At 43.0% G+C, this 19,067-nt stretch overlaps 1 protein-coding gene across 2 annotated transcripts in view; it reads right to left on the bottom strand.

The window, feature by feature from the left end:
• Nucleotides 1-216: 216 nt before the first annotated feature.
• Nucleotides 217-19,067, bottom strand: part of LOC135401234 (lysosomal-trafficking regulator-like) — a 43,763-nt gene continuing 24,912 nt past the window's right edge. For both annotated transcript variants that reach the window (XM_064633517.1, XM_064633518.1), the window contains exons 35-54: nucleotides 18,107-18,348; nucleotides 17,826-18,023; nucleotides 16,630-16,775; nucleotides 16,017-16,119; nucleotides 15,881-15,942; nucleotides 13,796-13,842; nucleotides 13,570-13,722; nucleotides 12,065-12,312; nucleotides 10,967-11,172; nucleotides 9,168-9,308; nucleotides 7,893-8,110; nucleotides 7,318-7,482; nucleotides 7,014-7,200; nucleotides 5,550-5,677; nucleotides 5,231-5,329; nucleotides 4,971-5,104; nucleotides 4,420-4,517; nucleotides 2,165-2,324; nucleotides 1,970-2,041; nucleotides 217-994 (exon numbers count right to left, since the gene is read on the bottom strand). In XM_064633517.1, the coding sequence (XP_064489587.1) occupies nucleotides 874-994; nucleotides 1,970-2,041; nucleotides 2,165-2,324; nucleotides 4,420-4,517; nucleotides 4,971-5,104; nucleotides 5,231-5,329; nucleotides 5,550-5,677; nucleotides 7,014-7,200; nucleotides 7,318-7,482; nucleotides 7,893-8,110; nucleotides 9,168-9,308; nucleotides 10,967-11,172; nucleotides 12,065-12,312; nucleotides 13,570-13,722; nucleotides 13,796-13,842; nucleotides 15,881-15,942; nucleotides 16,017-16,119; nucleotides 16,630-16,775; nucleotides 17,826-18,023; nucleotides 18,107-18,348 (2,928 nt within the window). In that variant the 3' untranslated portion in view covers nucleotides 217-873. The remainder of the gene's footprint in view (nucleotides 995-1,969; nucleotides 2,042-2,164; nucleotides 2,325-4,419; nucleotides 4,518-4,970; nucleotides 5,105-5,230; nucleotides 5,330-5,549; nucleotides 5,678-7,013; nucleotides 7,201-7,317; nucleotides 7,483-7,892; nucleotides 8,111-9,167; nucleotides 9,309-10,966; nucleotides 11,173-12,064; nucleotides 12,313-13,569; nucleotides 13,723-13,795; nucleotides 13,843-15,880; nucleotides 15,943-16,016; nucleotides 16,120-16,629; nucleotides 16,776-17,825; nucleotides 18,024-18,106; nucleotides 18,349-19,067) is intronic.

Here is a 19,067-nt window from a genome sequence, read left to right as displayed (position 1 = left end):
TGAGCCCTCGGCCATTCGCCGGTAACGGGACTTTGCCACAGCAAGCTCTGGTGCTCTGAGCGTTTCACCACCCATATGCGTACAGTACACACTACCTCATCGCTTTATTACATTTTTGTTCCAAGTGTGATGGAACACCAGTTTGGTTGTCAATGCCTAAACTGAGGCTGAATCTCCGAATCAAATACAATTCCGAAAAATGCAGAGGACAGAAAAGCCCAATAGAGTACAATTTATTAATGCTAAATCACTGGCTACTCACCAAATGATTAAACTCACATTCATGCCATGGAACAAATGGGAAATGAACAAGCCCTATACACTGAAGTGAAACAGTCTGAAAACCTAAGGGAGCAAGCAACAGTTTCCTTACACTATAACCTGCATTTACAAAAGAACACAAACATTCTAAGAGGGAATGCAAAAATAGTGCATACCTCTGATATCATTGTGACCGCTATCAGTTTGCACGCAATTCGCACAATATGTGACTAGTAAAGATATAAGAAAAACATGTAGCGCTGTACATTTTTCTTTTCTTCTGAAGCACAGTGTACACTCTCGTTCATTTTTGTAAGAAGTAACTCACAAATACATTCTGAATGAATCTGCAGAGCAACCTATAACCATCGACATATACATAGTACGCTGCCTTCTGTTTCTCCACAGTGCAAAAATTAATGCACTTCCAAGACTAGCACTAGATGATGAAGACATGCAACTGAGCTGACCATAGGAAAATAAATAGGACTTTGAATTATGGAAGACATTAAACTCTCTTGCTGCTATACCATGATAGGAAGGTTAAAAAATACTTGAGAGTGAGAACACAAAGCAGAAAACAATTCCAGCTTCCTCAATGCACCTACGTGGTCAATGAAACATGTGGAAGCGTGGAAGCTTTGTCTCACTCTTAGACTGCTGCTCCCATATCAAAACAGTACCTTCAGTGTTGACCGCATACAGGTACTTATTGTCTTGTGAGTAAGTCAAACTGAGAAAGAGAAATATTTTCATCCAATTAAGAAACCTCAGGATAGGAGCATCATTATATATCATGTAATATCATGCATCAATATATATCATGTACGGTAAATGGGCATCATGTAATAGCATGCAGACACAAACTACAGACACATATAAGGATTTGCTGTACAGATAAATCTACAAAATGTCTACTTTACATACGATATACGTAGGGCCTTATGTTTTAGAAACCTGGTAGACCCTGCTACACAGTATGTCAGTGTTGTCCACTGCTACCTTACATACATCTGGGAACGTGATATATGCCATGGCATGGCATGTAGACATTTCATATAGACATAAAAATGATGTTTTTTATGAGTGAGGAACCAAAAATTGATCCGGTCATGTGGATTGTTTCCATTCTGTTTTGTCTTTTTTTTGGGGGGGGCGCACATTGTGAATTTCCCGTACTTTTTTTAGAAACTGCACATATTTCCATCTGTTACTCAACATAACTCTGAAAGTTGGAAGTACATTTTATTGGAACATGCAGTGCCCAGAGTACAGTGTTGACCATGAGGTCACAGACATTGTAGATTTTAGTGAGAGAATATTATAAAGTGTAAAGTGGGCTTCACCTAACAATCGAGTGTGATGAGGTGAAGCCGACTTGCCGAATGGCGACAGCAATACCTAGCTTCAGTATTGTTCGAAAAATATTCCAAAATTTCGAATACTAAAAATAGGTTGTAAACAGCATTCCAATAGCATCAGATATTGGTTTAATATTCAAATTTTCAAACATTTACATGCTTTTGACAAAAGATTGTGCAGTCACACAAAATTTTAGGGGGGGGGGGGCATTCTTCAGATTTTGGGGAGTGTAAGGGGGGAGTCTGGATAAATCACTGATGCACTGGATGTAACACGCAGAGTAGAGTTACTTGTGAGTTTGTCCAGATTCAGGAAAAAGGCTTCGACAGACAAAACGATCACTTACCTTACTATAGGAATATCAGACTGATCAGACATGATTTCTCGCACAAGACTCAGGTCCCATGAGCTCCAAAGCCTTATGCATCATAGTAAAAAAGAAAAAAAAAAGGAAAAGAAACATGAAATCTTCAGAATTCACAAATCACAACAATAGTGTGAACTTATGACCACCAGAAACCTGTGGTAGCACACCACTTACATTATTCTCCCATTAGCCATGCCTGCTGCGATGACATTGACGGATATGCCCTCGGGCGCACAGGAATAACAAAGGGACGTAATCGGAACAGCTGTGTCCACCTGCCCAACGGCCACACCATTGATGGTGCTCACTTTCATGATGCTGTGGTCTGTGTCCCCTACAACAGCAAAATTTATTGTCACAAAAAGCAAAAGCCTCACGGCAACTTACAGGATGTAATAAGTAGAGCTATACGAACAGCAAAAATTCCGCTGCGCATACTTTATGAATACCGTCAACCCTCGTTAAAGGGACTATGAAACGATTTTTTTCTTCGTTTCGTTCGAAAGAAGACATTTTTCTGAGTCTAGAACCGAAATTTTACTTTCGTCGCGCGAGCGGATTTCTCGGGAGCGAATTTAAACGGAGCGGCGAAAGGAGGACAACTGGCGCCGCGCCGTGACGAGCTGCCGAGCGGAGACACAACGGGTAACTTGACGCGACCACGGCCGGCTCAGCAACACGTCATCGTGACGTGTTGCCGAGCCGAGAAATCCCGCCTGGAGCATGCGCCGTAGGATCCCGCGTATGCGTTCATCGGGAGTGGAAATCTCCATGACGGCAGCTTTCGCGCGATCGGCAGATTTCGGCAGTGGCGGCAGCCACAGCGCGAGCTCGCGGCATTACTTGCCATTGTGCAACACCGGTGACGTAACGGGGAACCGAAGAGCGGTCCGTACAGTTACACCATCGGCAGGGAAATATGCGCGGGAGAGGAGGAACGCGGAAGAGACATTTCCAGTGCGCGCTCCTCGCAGAGTGGAGCGATTTCGTCCGGAAAAATTTGTGGCATATTAGTTTCTCTGCGGGAAGAACAGTTTCCATCGAAAAAAAGTATGGGGGTTCGGGAAATTTCATAGTCCCTTTAATACGACTAAGGTCGTTCAGACGGATTTTCGTCATAAAGCGAATTGTCGTACTAACGAGCAACTTGGATGATGCTCTTGGATGATGCTCCAGGTAAAGCCCTTCATAAATGAAGTGGCTCTGTCCCATTTATTGAAGACACAGATATCGCAGGCACAGTATTTCAATTCAATTTATTATTTACAACATCACAATTTACTTACAATTTATCGACGAAAGAAATTCGTTAAAAGCGTCTGCTTACAAAAACTGTCAATATGTAGCTTTTCCGCAGGTTCAATTGCAAGGACGATGCCGAATACATACCGCGCGTACGTCATCCCTGAACCACAGGACTTGTGAGTCAGGAAGATGACTCGGTAGAAGTGGAGTCGTGACTTCGGCATTCACAGCGCTTTCGTTTTCCTAGGCCCACTGAACTTTTGGGTCAGGAGGATGACTCAGTCTGTGGTGAACGGTCACAATAACAAGGGAAGAACACACGTGTTCTCTCCAGTTCGTCCCCCGAAATGTTGGTCGTAGTTGGATTATCAAGTTGTCATAATAACGAGGGGCCTTTACACAGGACCGCTATTGGGAACAAACGGTGGCGCAGAAAAGTGGTCAGAAAGTGAGAATGTCATACTAACGAGTGTCATATTAACGCGTGTCGACTGTATTTCACTTGCACTGCGAATTGAACCCAAATAAAGTCTTCTGATGGGGAATCGAATTCGAATAATCAGAAAAGGTCCAATTATTATTTGAATACCTCATGGTGAAATATTTTGTGGTGTTGTGCTCATTCGATAATTCTGCTCCAAACGTGTGAGCCTTTTCACCAAGCATAACATATCGTGAGAGTCCCTCTGTGTTGTGTATGGTAGACTTCATTAGAGGGAGGATCTGCATTGAGAGTTAGTCAACGTGTTCCGTGCAGCCTGCTTTGTGCGCATCTCCTCATGTCTATGTTTACGTTGTGAATTTCCTGTACTTTTTTTTAGAAACTGCACATATTTCCATCTGTTACTGAACATAACTCTGGAAGTTGGGAGTACATTTACTGGAATATGCCCAGAGTACAGTGTTGACCATGAGCTCACAGAAGTTGTAGACTTTAGTACAGAATATTGTAAACAGTGTAAAGCGGGCTTCACCTAACACTCGCGTGTAATGAGGTGAAGCCGACTTGCCGAATGGCGACAGCGATACCTAGCTTCGGTAGTATTTGAAAAATATTCGAAAACTTTGAATACTGAAAATGGGTTGCGAATAGCATTCGAATAGCATGAGATATTCGTTTCATATTCGAAATTCCGAATATTCGCACAGCTCTAGTAATAAGGTAAAAACGGTGTGGCACCTACCAACTGCTTTAACCATCGCAATGTCTCCCAGTGTGTTGCTAACGCAGACATGCTCAACTGGATTGCTGTCCTGTTCGACAGTGCATACATAGCTCAACCTGCAAAATACCTAATATGTACTAGGTGGATGACCCTTGCATTGCTGCACCAGAGCAGTGAATCTCATGTAAGCCTAGGACAGATACAATACCATGTGATAGCAAAAAACAAAGCCTTGAAATGTGCCTTTCAAAATTCGCATGCCTTTTCTTGTTTCGTTTCACTTTTCAAAGCCAATGCAGCACAACATACCTTCACAACAACAAAGGCTTGTGGTGTGTGCGTGCACATTTTTATGTCATGTATTTGTGCCATGTTTGCATATTACTTTTTTTTACTTTTTGACCAGTCCTTGTATGTTGCTAGGAATGCTGCAGCAGTCGTCGTACACTAGAGGCCCTCCTCTGATTGCAGACATGAACAGGAACTGCTTGTCGTGCGCAGTACACATTACTACACCATGCATACATACATAGCAAAGCACATGTAGCAAAACATTGCAAGCACCTCACCTATTTAGATCCCACACAATGCAGGATCCATCCCGACTAGCCGTGACCACAATGCTAAATGCCTTGCAGATCTGAATAGAAGTTATGGGCTGCGAATGTGCCAAGAGGGACACCGGGGACGACATTTGTTGTACCTGAAACACGCAAAATATGTGGGCACAAAATGTTTACTTCCGAGCAATGCATCCATTTTTGATGCACTGCGTTTAGGACTAGTTTTCAAAAGCGCCAGTCTTTGGCTGCACAGTAATTTCTGTTACCTTGTTTGCGGTAATGTTTACGCTGAAGGCAGTAACAAGGCCTGACGTATAACCCACAAAGAGTAACTTGCAGTCTGCAGCTGCTGAACAAAGGCACACCTACGCAAAAACGATTTTGAAAGGTAGTGAAGTGATGATCCGCTGCCTCTGCAGCAGGTGGAACTACAAAAGTGCTGCTCAAAAAGCATACTATGCAGTCCCAAAGTCACACATTGCATATGCACACCCAACAATGACCAGAATTTCAGACAAGTGAAGCAGTATAATATCGAATGAATACGTTCTTTTTTTCTTATCAGGAGTGGTTAGACATACTTACAGAGTCAAAAGGTGGGCTTTGCAAAAGTGGCACAGGTTCCTTCTTGAGCTTGATACGCACTATGTTGTCTGGGTGGCCCCAGGAAACCAAAGCTGTACTCACGACACATATGCTGCTAGTGCTGCTTCCTAATTATGCAAAATGGCCCAGAGTAAGTACACACATGCACCTATCAGAGAACATCTAAGACTGAACTGGAACTGCCCCAAACCAGGAAACTAACTCTTATATTTTAGTTGAGGTAGAATTCCTTCCAATTTATTCATGTGCCGATGCATTCTATAGTCGCCGACCGATTTTTCGGACCCCGATTTTTTGGACATGCTCGATTATTCGTACACGCTCGATTGTTCGGACTCGTTCGCGGAACGGCCGCGGGTCCCATAGAGTTGATGTATAGGAACGTCCAAAATTTCGGACGCCGTGCAGCTCCGTCGCTCGATATTTCGGACTCTGTTTGCCCAACCCTGAGTTGTCTCGCGACGTAAACCCCCAATTATCAATTACTATCATGTTTGCCCAATCTGCCAATTCCTCTCTTGGGGTGACGGAAAATATTGGTATCATTCGAAATTCGTATCAAAAGAAATCAACCAACTAAAATATTGAGGAAAAAAAAAGGCAATAATGATTATTCATTTTCCATTAGTCTGAGTAGAAGAGGTCTACCCAGCACGTGCTGTCCGCCCGCGAGTAGCGCGACAGCGCTGTAAAGCGAGCTTCACCTAAAGCACGCATGCGTTAGGTGAAGCCGACTTGCGGACTTGATGACGGCGGTGCCTCAGACAGTGTACACTGACGAAATGTCGCTTCGGGAAATAGAAGCTGATGTTATCAGGCAGGGCTGGAAGCGCGTTAGGAAAGCATCGACAAATTTTTCCAGCCTACTAGGGCTCAGTAAAGTTTATTTTGAAGCGAAATTCGTTTTTTCGGACTGCTCGATTATTCGGACTTTTGCGCAATCCCCGCAGAGTCCGAAAAATCGGACGGCGACTGTATATGAATTTCTCATGTAAATTTTCAGCAATCTATTCTGTGCATTTTGCTAGTGGAGGCTCATGAACCAGAGCGGACCCGGACAACGCGCGTCCTGCAGGACTGGCAAGAAGCAGTCGAGAAACCGTTTGCAGACGCACTTCACAATTTTTGCGTACACCGACATCACAAACACGGAAATCTCGACTATTCGCGAATATCTCGAACATTCGAAGATATTCAAAGGTATTCTATCCATATTCGAAATGTCAAGTATTCGCACGGCCCTAGCCAATCCTCATCCACACAATACCTGCCACAATACTGGACAGAGAAAGTATTGGGTCTTTTACTGGGATTGTTGCAGTGCTTGTATGGCCCATTTGTTTACAGGCCTTTGGAAATCAGCCATTACGTCTGTCCTGAACGGAAGCAAGTCTTGTTCGGTTCTCTCCTACAGAAGCGTCAAGAATGGTTCTTAAAACTTACCACTCTCTTGGTTATAGGCAAGTAAAAGGCAATTGTTAGGCATAAGGCCCCACACATCATTGGTCAGCAAGGCCTGAAGGCTTCCCACACTGTTCCCAGTGAGCAGAATCACAAGATGTGGCTCTGCTTCTGCTGGAGACCCCACAAAGCGTCCCCACTGTAGACCTTTGACCTCTTGCATAACTGCCTGAAAAAATGTTTAAATGTTTAAGGTAGTGCTAAATCTATGCAACAAGTTGTTAAATACAGTACGTCATAAGCATTGTGTTGTGTAACAATGAACGAGAATTAGAAGGTGCAGCACCTGCTGTGTCGGATTCTTGGGCGGGCCGCGGACGGAGAGGTTAACTAGAGGGTGAGGGGAATGGAACAGCTGCTTCGGCATTTGTCCATAGGTACGAATCATCGTTTTTAGAGCATCCTCCGTGAGGGGGTCCATTACGAGGTTAATGTCCACACCGTAGTATGTCTGGAAAAAGAAAGCACTGCTGTGAAAATCAAGACACTAAAGATGTGCTTGCTGAAGTATTCTCAAAGGCTATTCAGCAAACTGAAAGACTGACCAATGAGTCCATAACACACTCGAACATCAAACAGAAACAAGATTGGAACATTTAGACGAACATTAAAAAGTCCTCTCTAAAGAATTATGCAGTCCAACCACAAAATTATTTCAAACTTTTGCACCTTTAGTTGACCTACACATCAGTTATATTAACAGAATGCGTTTCGAGTGCAGCGTTTCCGGTCCCGCTTGTCGGCAAGCATGCGAGAAAATTGGTGTGGCGTGGGTGACGTTCGCTGACATTTGCAGCGACACATGCCGTACGTTACATGCGGGTACTGCTACATCAAACTATTCTCCTCGGGTATACTTACAGCAGGATGGAAGACATTAATGGCTTCTTCGGCAGCCTTGCCCGTCTGCTTGTAACCAAATATGAGGTCAATCCAGTGTCCCAGCTGCTCTGTAACTATGGCCGACTCAAGTGCCTGACGATGCACGAGCACAAAGAGGCGAGGGTCACCCCGGCACCACAGTGGTAGCGTCACATCCCCGACGGTCTCCTCATTTTGGCGCACTCCGAAGTTGAAGCCTAAACGCACATCGATAAATGTGAAAGGCAGCTTGAACACTAAATAAAAATGTGTACTACTTTTGTATCCTATGTACGAGCAGCAGCTGTACTTACTAAGTTGAGTGTGGATAATAAATGCTACTTTGGAATTGAGCATTTTTCAGATATATAACAGAGAACAGCCATTTGTATTTTTTGCGCAATTACTCTGCAATCCAGCCCAACATCATTTGATATCAGAAATTGATCATGTGAGATGGGGAAGGTTACATAAATATCTATTGTAATCAAATTAAATTAATGGTTATTTTTTATTTATGTTAAAAACGTAAAAATTTAATCTGACGTAATTTAAAAATGTTAAAAAAATAATTCAAGTCAGGTACGTGACTGCACCAAGCTCTTAGCTCGAACCATTTAGAAATCTTTTTTAAATTTTGCAACTTGAATAGGTTCTCTGAATAGACATTGGATACATACGAGCTGTTGAATATCTCCTCAGACAGCATATCAGTTAACACAGATGGAGCTTCAATGTCTCAAACTGGTGCAGAGATGATAACGACCGTGATAGCAACTGTGCTAAAATGCTGCTGTAAAGTGTTACTAATTTACTGGCGTAGAACCGTATCTATGCTACATCTTACATTGGAGATATAATTGATAAGGGAGAGGGGGACAAAGGTACTGCTAAAATGGAGTTCAAATCAAAAATTGGTACTAACTTTTACCTTGAGTAAGATGGTTCATATATTTAAAGGAAAGAAAACGTAATTTTTACCAAGTTACATAAGGTTCTCCATTCATTATAACACTTTCTATCTCTTCCCATTAATTCAAACCCTCAATTCACGAACTTCGCTCAGTTTATGAAATATTTTTTTTAGAAATTTTGGTCGTTCATATATCCGGGGTTGACTGTATTTCAAAATTTCACGTTTTGCTTGAAACACTGTATTGCACGTAGTGTATTTCTAGTGACATTGACAAATATTCTAAATAATTCATAGTAAAATATGCAGATAAACTGCAAGGTAACTTATTCCATCAACAGCACACAAAGTTAATAACCCACCATTGCCATTAGCCAAGAAGTCTGGCAAGAAGAAGAACTCCGGTATGAGCTCCTTTACATCCGTGGTAGATTCGCTGCTTGCCAAACGCCATGTCGTGTGGAGGTTGTGAAACGTTCGATCAGGAAAGTCAAAATTATTGTCTGCACGAGAAAGGTGCAAGTACTGTGAAACTCTGAACACCATTGCATCACTCCATGCCAAACACAACCGAGATATATATAAATTGAGAAGAAAAAAAAGGAAACACATACAGGTGCAGTAACACCCAATGTAGCAAACACCGACTCAGCAAGGCTTTCAATTTCATAGATTTTTTTCTCCCGCTGAAACCAAGGTATTATTTTGGGGTGTTCTCATAGCAACAGAACATAGAAAATGATAGAAGACGCAACACATGTGGTGGTATTTTGCACAAAACATCAGTCACCTTTGCATCTAATGAATACCATAATACCTTATTGTTCTAAATGGTCATCTGGGATGCAAAACTTAAAATTCAACACAACGAAGCTTGTGATAGATTCTAACTATAGCTATCACCAAAACATACCTGAAAAATTCTGGTCTGGTATACAATGTACATTGTCTGTCCAAAAAGTGTCGGGACTACATTCATTTAAAAAATATTGCAAGTATACGGGAAATAAGCTAAAATTCCTCGAAATAACATCTCCCTGCATCAACACACTGTTGCCAGCGCTTCTGTCACGCATGGTACGCCCCCTGGAGGTCTGCAACCGGAATCTCCTTCAGGCACTGCGTCGACGTCACTTGCACTCTTTCTACCATCCCATAATGGTATCCTTTCAGGCGTTGTTTCATCCGAGGGAAGAGCGAAAGAAGTCTGGCGGGGCCAGGTCTGGACTGTGAGGGAGGCTGAGGCAGCCATGCCACACTGCGCTTCACCAGGAACTCCCTTATGCGTAGTGACGTACTACTCCTCTGACGATTCAACACACGGGTTTCTTTCTGTTGCCCGGACAAAATCGTCAGATGCAAATTCTGACACAATTTTTCACTTTTCCGCAATCATTCTCACACGTTGATTGGAGTCCAAAAGTTATTTCACTTTTGCCACATTTTCCTCGTTTCGGCTTGTTGACGGACGTCCTGCGCGTTGCTCGTCCTCCCTTCCTTCTTTAAGCTTCTTGTGCCGCTCGAAAACTCGTGTTTTTGACATGGCATATCCCGTACGCTTCACGGATCATGGCAAGAGCCTCAGCACAAACTTGTTCAGTTTCACACAAAACTTGATCGCATACTGCTGTTCGATCGTCTGCTGCATCGCGATTCCTGACGATACAACAAGACAACTGCTCACTCCGGGCACGATCCAGACTCTGCAAAGGCCGAGAGGGAACCGAGCCTGGTCGCGTCGGGTACCTGGAATCCTCCACTAATGTCCCTGCCTAGGGAAGCCACCCTGCACCCCGTCTCCTTCGCTAGCAAAAAACAGTCCTGATACGACAATGAAAAAATGGCTAGGAAGCAAGCGAGCTGGTGAAGATGATGCATAATGTAAAAACCCCGAGACTAGGGAACACGAAGGGACAGACACAACACAAAGTCTTCAGAAGACAACAGGAAGACTTTGTGTTGTGTCTGTCCCTTCGTGTTCCCTAGTCTTGGGGTTTTTACATTATACATTATGCATGAGTCCCGATACCTTCTGGACAAACCCCTTAAATCTGTGATCTACTGGACGTGAAGTCATACTCTTACATGCCAATGAAGAGCCTGCAGATTCTACTTCTAACGCACATGTAGTGCTACACAAATGTCATAATGGCAAACAAACCTTGGTATGCCAGAAACATCTGCGTAAATGGCGGTAGACGAATGAGGAAATGAAGCACGGTGCCGCTGTTACTGTAGTGTGAACGATAGTGACATGGCCCCATGAAGGGAAGCACATTAGCCTCAGACGTTGGATCTACCTTGTACTTGCTTATGAAGTACGACTCCCATTTCTTTTCCTGCACTGCCATTGGACGGCTCAGTTTCCTGCGAACAGGCACACAGAGCACTAAGCTTCATGTGACGTACAAGTAAAGCACACGTTACCGTTATGCAGTCACGTATTTAGAGCCCCATGTTTTACTGTTAAACCTGGTATAACCCGTTTTTAGGCCCGAAATAAATCATCGTAAGTCATCATCAAAAACCCTAAAAACCCTGAAAACAAAGTTGCCACAATGCAAACTCAGCCACGAATAAATGTGTTGGAGAGCACTAAGTGCTATGCATTCACCAACGTTGCTTGAACCAGGAGCTGCTTGACGTATTGTGTTTGCATCTGAAATGCAATAAGTGCCCTATTCCATCCGAAAATCTATGTTTCCACCCAATATCTAACACCCCCCTTCCCTCGATCTTCTAAAAACATAAAGCCCAATAACCCAAGTGCCTACATATATTGCAGTCACATCAACATGGCTGGTTTGGCAAGGTTTGCTTTGATCAGAATCACAAAGTTTCTAGAATAAGGGAACAAGTGCATTGCAGTCGAAGGTGGCCATGTTCAAAAGTAGTGTGTGAAGGATTTTGAATGCATTATAAATTAATTAAATATGCATAGTGATACACCAGCAGCGTACATTCTCCTTGTCGTTCCATTAGCCAGTTACTACAAGTTCCCCAACAAAAGTTTAAGCTGGCAGTATACAGCTCTCAAAAAAAGAGAAAATAAAATAAATAAATAAAATAAAACAGCAAGCTTAGAACGACTATCGAAAGAACCACATTTATGATTCATCAATGTTCGCACTTTGTGCAGCAGCTATGCAGTGGTAATTGGAGATCATGTTCTCGTGAAAGCTGTGAAAATCCTGACACATGTTAGCTGTCCAGGCAAAAGAAAACGAAACACAGCAATACAGTAACGTAAGGAACCCACCGAAATGATGCAGCGTCAAGCAGGTCAATATGGTGAGCGTCGTACTCAGCAAGCACAAAAGGAAATACTGGATACTGCATGAGGTCATTGAATGAGCGACCAGCCAGCTTGTTGAGCAAGGTCAGATATTCGAAGTTTGTTAGGTGGCGCTCTTGCCAGGACTGAGTAGCCGACTCGAGGGACTCGGAGAGAGAGACCTGAATTGGCGGCACGCATCCCTTCAGACGCGTACACATCTCGTTGCGTTCCTGCACGTGACATCAAAATTTAGTTGTTACCTATAACTAGAGCCTGAAGTTTTCGGGTAATATTTTTTTCGAAATTCGGGGGGTAAAAATCGGGTAAATAAACATGTGCACTAAATTCATGCGAATTCAGGCGAAAAAACTTCCAGTATGCTAAATTCAGGGAGAAATCGGGTTCAGTTACTCAAACTGACTGTACAGGTTTGGTACAAACAGTGATGTAACTGAATTTTTCTGCCAAACAAGTAAGTTATTGCATTCCTACAAACATCCCAGTGAGGCCAATTTGCCGGGTAAAAATCGGGTTTCACCCTAAAGAGGCAACCTTCCATTCGGGGTGCAAATTCGGGGAACAATCGGGTAAAACCCTAAAACTTCAGGCTCTACCTATAACCAGTCCTAGCTAGACAGGGCCGCAGCTTTTGGGCAAAGGTCTATAACTACAAAATGACATAAGGAATTGTTACGAAGCATTTTGTGTAAATACTTTTGCACACAACATTATTAAGTGCAAGGTATAAACAGACAAATACTAACTTTCAAGTACACGATGGTTCACGCTTGCACGCCTCCTAATCGCAGTGAAAAATATTGGACGATATACTGCTCAAACTTGCACACTAATAGCGCTTATCTTGCGGTTTTTATATTATATTTCATTGCTCTTTTTTTTTTTTTTTTTTTTCAATGTTGCCATGATGCAGGTACATAAACAATATCGATTGTAAGCAATCGAAGACAAACAATATCCTGTTTACTTCATTTGCTTCATGTTTATCGTGTCACCTAGGCAGCATAACGTAGTGGAGATACCAAAACTGTTCTGCATTAAAGGTTGTTGCATTGCGCCACCTAAGCTTCATGGTATGAAAATAGAGCACTGCTCGTTTGAGCAGGCCTATGAAATACACAGGAAGATGCGGGAATCTGGAGCAGGGAAAGAACTGGAGGAGGTACAAAAAAAGCAGTTCAAGAGAAGAGAGGAGGCATGTGGCATATAAACAGAAAGTGAGCTCTAGATTTTTTTTTTAAGCCTCGTTAGTGTCATGTCCCCTCTACGGTCCTTTATGGTCCCGCCACTGCAATAACTGTTTTATAGCATGCATGCATATAGAGTTTAATTACGCTTCTCCCCAATGTTTCTATACGCAGTATGTATACAGGTGCCGTACCACAAGCACAACTCTCATAATACATATACCTGTACATCACAATCCCGAAACAACAATGATCCAGATAAATTGCTATACACAGTCGTACCGCTGTTGTGTCAAATGCTAACAACGCAGTGACACCGGTGCGAAGAAACACCTCCAACGCACTGTCTTGCAACTGATACCTCCGCAAGAAGACCTGCTTAATGTCTTCGAAGTTCCAGATGTCGTGGGCAGCGTGCACGACACCTAAGTGTCCCTAAAGAAATAGTTTGGTTGAGAAAAGGCACTACCCATCGCTTCACTTATTCAATTAACGGTGGAGATCTTACCTTTTGGATGCCAAGAATATCTGGTACAAACTGCACCGCTTTCTCACCTAATACAAAACCACACCTCATAAGGACAGTGTCAAGACGCCCAGATAAGCATATATTAGGGTTATTATCTCATCAACCTAGAATCATTATCCAGTAGTGTAACCGTGTAAAGACTGTGATGAGGACTCAGACATGGTAAGCTGCTCTCAATTTCTTTTATCGCACAATTATCCATAATAACCAATATCGTCAAACTCCTCTAGAACAATTGCCTTTTAATGAAATTGTTGTAAAAAAAGCTTTGAGGGCTCCTTACTAGGACTCCCTTTGTAACAGACAGTACATAACAATATATAGTTCAATGTTAAAGAATGCAGCTTTGCAGCAGGATGATGAATGATGGTCCACACAACATCATTATATGTTCTCATCGCTATTCCACAGTGAATCCCCTCATTTTCTCCCCTCAGCACCTCGGGTTAACGAAATAACTTTGTTTCATCTTGCCTTGATGTCTCAAAAAAATAAAAAATCACCTGAGGGAACCTGGGCTCTTTCAGGATTTAGTGTGTGAAAACAGAAAGGATATCTTGTTCAGCAAAACCTTGCTGTGCTTTGGTCTACGAGTGAATAAAAATGTGAATGGCAACAAAAAGGAAAAAGAGAATTTTGCAGATGCACTGTTGTAAACAAGAGATTGCTAAAGTAATACATAGTGTGTATTAGATGCAATTTTTAGTCTTGCCATCTCAATCTACACCTCTTTCACACATGAATACCTCAAACAGCTTGTTCTGAGTAAGGCAAGCATATTGCAGTTCTTGCATTAAGATGCACTGAAACAGGTTGAAAATCTTGTTCCATGTGCTGAGAATACATCAGTTACTCTCCAGCAAACTTGTTTCACAATGCGAGTGCAGTGTACAAAAATTACGGCACGAAAGAGCTACATAATAAGCAAATTAATTGCATTGGCCATGTCCTTTGATCCCTATGTACTGTATCTACTCAAGTATACGACGCACATATTTTACCCAAAAACACCGCGCCACTGACAGGGTGCATTCAATATGCGGGGCGAAAATTAGAACCCAGAACCTAAGGTACACCTAACTCCCATTTTATTCAGAGGTATTTGCAGCGATCTCCTTAGAATCGAACGGCGTGATTCTCCCACATCAAGTGGTCTTCCGTTCTATCAAGCATGGGCGAAATACACCTCGATGTCCGTTGCATTCATCATTTATTACTCTGGCACCAGGTGCTTCATCTCATTGACTGCGCCATACAAGTGGCCGCGCGATACGCTGGCTGGCGCTGCACGAGACGATCCGGCCGTGCTACTAAAGTCGGGGTACATGTAATGTGCGGGGAACAAAAAAAGTACCAGTATTTCAGCACTCAAGTTCGGGTGCGTTCAACACGCGAGTGAGCCCAATATGTGGGTAAATACAGCGGTGCAGTCACTGACAAAAATATGGACTTTCCAATTTTTCGGGCAAGAGTGTTGGCACCGTCAAACACCCCGTAGAACCAATGCATTTCCGTGTCCAATAATTTGGACAGTTCCTCGGCAGACGTGCTTGATCATTTGTAATCATCTAGCTTCAAACCTGCATGGCTTTTGGGATCGACCGCCTTCCGAGCGTCCTAAGCACAGCAGAAAAATGTACTCTCGTGCCCCATATTTCGGACTAAAATAATAAATCCACCATCAGTCTCTGGCAGTCTCTGCAGTAAATTTTGTTTAAGAAATTACCTTCATGATGAATTTTTTCTGTGACCTCCTGATTTCTTGTTCTTCAGAAATTTAAATGACATACACAGGAAGCCTTGCCAGCTCTGCACTATTTTGCCCGCATATGTGTTCCACATGCAGAGCTAACAGGTCCTGGCAACTAAAGCTTGTGACAAATATGTCCTGCTTCAGTTATGCAGCCCTCCATGTATGATTGTAATGCAAAATTAGTTTTGTTTACATAAAGAGATCTTGAAAACTGAAACTCTGCTAGGTAGATGGAGCATGCAGGAGTTCCATGTCATTTTTCAGCATACGCTACAGTTTTTGAGGAGGCACAAGTTCCTATACAGCCTTACCTAGCAGAACTTCACCAGACATTTCCGTAGACGGACAAATTTTCTTGCACCTGCAGGTATACCTGTTGACAGAGAGGACCAAAGAAAGCAATGTCGCTAAGTACGTCATGCCCAGGGCAGCTCCAGAGCAACTTACGTGATCCTCTCCTTCACGTGAAGGTGATGCAGGAAGGCTGACGAGTGCATGTCGGCAAACTCACTACTGTAGAGGAACTCTAGTGGCATTGCTCGTTTTGGTCCTAGCAAACACAATCTTATTAACACATGCAACGTCGTCCTGGTGTCAAGGATCGCGAAGCTTTTGGCTCGCCAAGTATATACATGTTACATTTCGGCACCAAGGTTACAGAGAGGGGAAGGCAAGAACTGACAAGGCATAATCATCGACATTTACTCGACCAAGAACAAGCCAGAACAGAACGAGCGAGCTCAAATCTTGCGCCCATGTCCGGCATAAACGTTATTGTTTTCTAACAATACACGTTGTTACAATGAATTGGTTCACATGTATTGTCTATATATTATTTGTCATTTCGTGGATATTTTATTTATTTTTATTTATTTTTTCCTGAGTATACCCCTACAGGCTTACAATATTTGAAGTATTATTTGTTGCGTTAATTATAACATCTCTCAAAAATAATATTTCTGAACATAAAATATTCGCTAATTGGGTCCCTACAATCACGGTTCTGAAACTGGGGCATCATGTAAACGGACGAGGAAGCGTGCACAAAGTACTTTCTTACCTATGTTACCCTGAAATTCTGGCAGCAAGAACCTCTTGTCAAGCTGCAGGAAACAACGGCGCAATCGTCGGCGCACTCTAGAGGGACCTTCCGTAGGGTCTAGCTCCCAAGCTTTAGGGAAGCACTCTGGGAAATACCACACAGCTCTGAAACATCACAAAATGTTAGAGGTAGTGATTACTGTTAAATTAGACAACAGCATCACAAATAAGCAACTGGAAAAAAAGAAATTGTGCATAGTCGTGGAAGGATGGGATCCCTTTTAGGAGCAGCAGAAGTTCACGAAGGGCACTTTCATACATATCGCGTGCAGATTACCAACTGGCACACAGACTTTGTTTCAACAGTTTAGAGCAATGTAACAGCATGTCATGGGAGAAAGAAATGCCCTTGTGTGTCATAATAATCAGCAAAAATATAAATTTAATACATCACACAGACATCAATAAAATTCTAAGTGCAAGGCAAAGAAGGAGCGGTGATGCAGTCATGGCTAATGTCCAAGTGCTTATTCATCAATTGATTGTCGTGCGTCTCCTGCTCGCAAGGGGACTATTAATCTTCTGTGCCCCACAGGGTACATATACTGACTTTCTGATCTATTACACCATCCAGCAGGATAGTTTACAGCTTTCTGGCATCTTTTCTGGCTAGAAACAGCCTCGATAACACTAGGCCAAAGCATTTACTTCACACATCCAAGTCTAAAGGCCGAACCGCATGGCACGAAAAAAGTATCCGAAAACTGCCCGAACCGAAATCGGGACCGAACTTTTTTCTGCGCATCACCGCATGCTACCCAACTGCAAGCCGAATTTTTGGCCTAAGACTTCTGACCTTAGGGCACATCGCCTTTCAATCATCCAGCTCAATGAAATAATCCCCGTATTCATAGGGGTAGAAGTCGCACACACGGCAACAGTCGACCCCGATTGCTACATCGTCGTTGTTATCTTGTCGTTGTCTTACCGTTGTATTACCGTTGTATTATCGTTGTCTTACCGTTTCGATTGGCGTCACTTCCCATTTCGGAGGAGAAATCTGTCTTGGCCAGATCGCGCCGAATTCGGCCCGGAATTCTGTCCTCCGAAAAAAGGCTTTGTTCCCGAATTCTCTTCGGAAACGATTCAGACGCTTTTCTGGCCACGCGGTTCACTCTTTACTCGAAGGATCCAAAAAAAATACAATTAGCTTACCGTTCATGAGTGAGCGCATTTGCTAGGCGGCACCATGCTTGCTTGATGGCCACATCTCGTCCCTGGCGGGTCTTTGTGGCCAACACAAATTCCTTGTGAAGCGCATTCAGCAACTCCACTACAGCTCGGGTCATGTGTGTGGCTTCCACAGATGCCTTTGAAGCTTTCGATTCCAACTTCTTCACCCTGCTTTTATAGCTATCCATTCATGCAAGATATTATTGCAAATATCAATATTCATTCGGAAAAGGCACCAGTCCTGAATAACGAGACAAACTAACCGGCCTATATGGGACTTCTCTTTCGAATGCCAGCTATCCCTTCCTTGCGCCCACTGGGTCTTCCATTGGTTTTCCAACTCGGACACGCTTAGATTCTGTAACGCGTGTGGGCCTGGCACAGTAGATGAACATTTCCTCAAGGTCTTTAGCAGTTTTTCAACAACTGTACAGTCTTCGGCACAAGTCTTACTGGCGTGTTCATGCAACAGCTCCTGGGTGAAGCCCACCAATAAGCTAGTGGTCTGCAACACAAATACGTAATTCAACAAAAAAAGGAAAAAGGCCAAAGCTCTATGGTTGGACGCAACGTACGCGTTCATAATTCAAACTATGCCGTACCAGCACTAGACAGCTGTTTCGCCCTTATTGGGTCATTGTGAACAGTGAGAAGGTAGGCAATGTTTGAGGGGGATGGCGTCAGAAGGTAACGTAGAACGTGATAGCCTGTAATAGCCTAATAGCCGTAGAACGTGACAGACAGTGCTGGTACTGTGCCGTTTGAGTTATAAAATAATTCAATAAAGCAATTTCAAGGTAGGTAAATCAACTTTTGGAAGTTTTCAGATACGACCCAAATATGTATGGGCTGTGTGTTAGAACAGAAATTCCTAAAATGAAACATCAAAGCAACACAGGGATGATCAGATACTCTCACTGTCATACAAGTCCACGCACACAACAAGCTACACCTCAACTGCATATGCACAAGTCAACTTTCTGCCACCTACGAATAAACAGCTCAATACTCTCTGGTAGGGTGGAGCTGACCTGGTCAGCTAATCTTTCTAGGATAAAGAATTGCTGCTATCTCCAAGACTGATGGCTGACAGTCTACGCTCAGTAGACAACGGGCCGAATGGCATGTATTTCCTGCCTTTTACTACGTGTATTTTCTCCCTAAACACTTCCGGCTTGTTTCGCACATCACAATGGTTCCTGTGCTCTGGCTCAAGTTGCTATG

Source organism: Ornithodoros turicata, chromosome 7 (genome assembly GCF_037126465.1).
Source record: "Ornithodoros turicata isolate Travis chromosome 7, ASM3712646v1, whole genome shotgun sequence".
Classification (NCBI taxonomy): Eukaryota; Metazoa; Arthropoda; class Arachnida; order Ixodida; family Argasidae; genus Ornithodoros; species Ornithodoros turicata.
The sequence above is the reverse complement of the archived record's forward strand: the minus strand, read 5'-3'. Positions and strand labels throughout refer to the sequence as shown.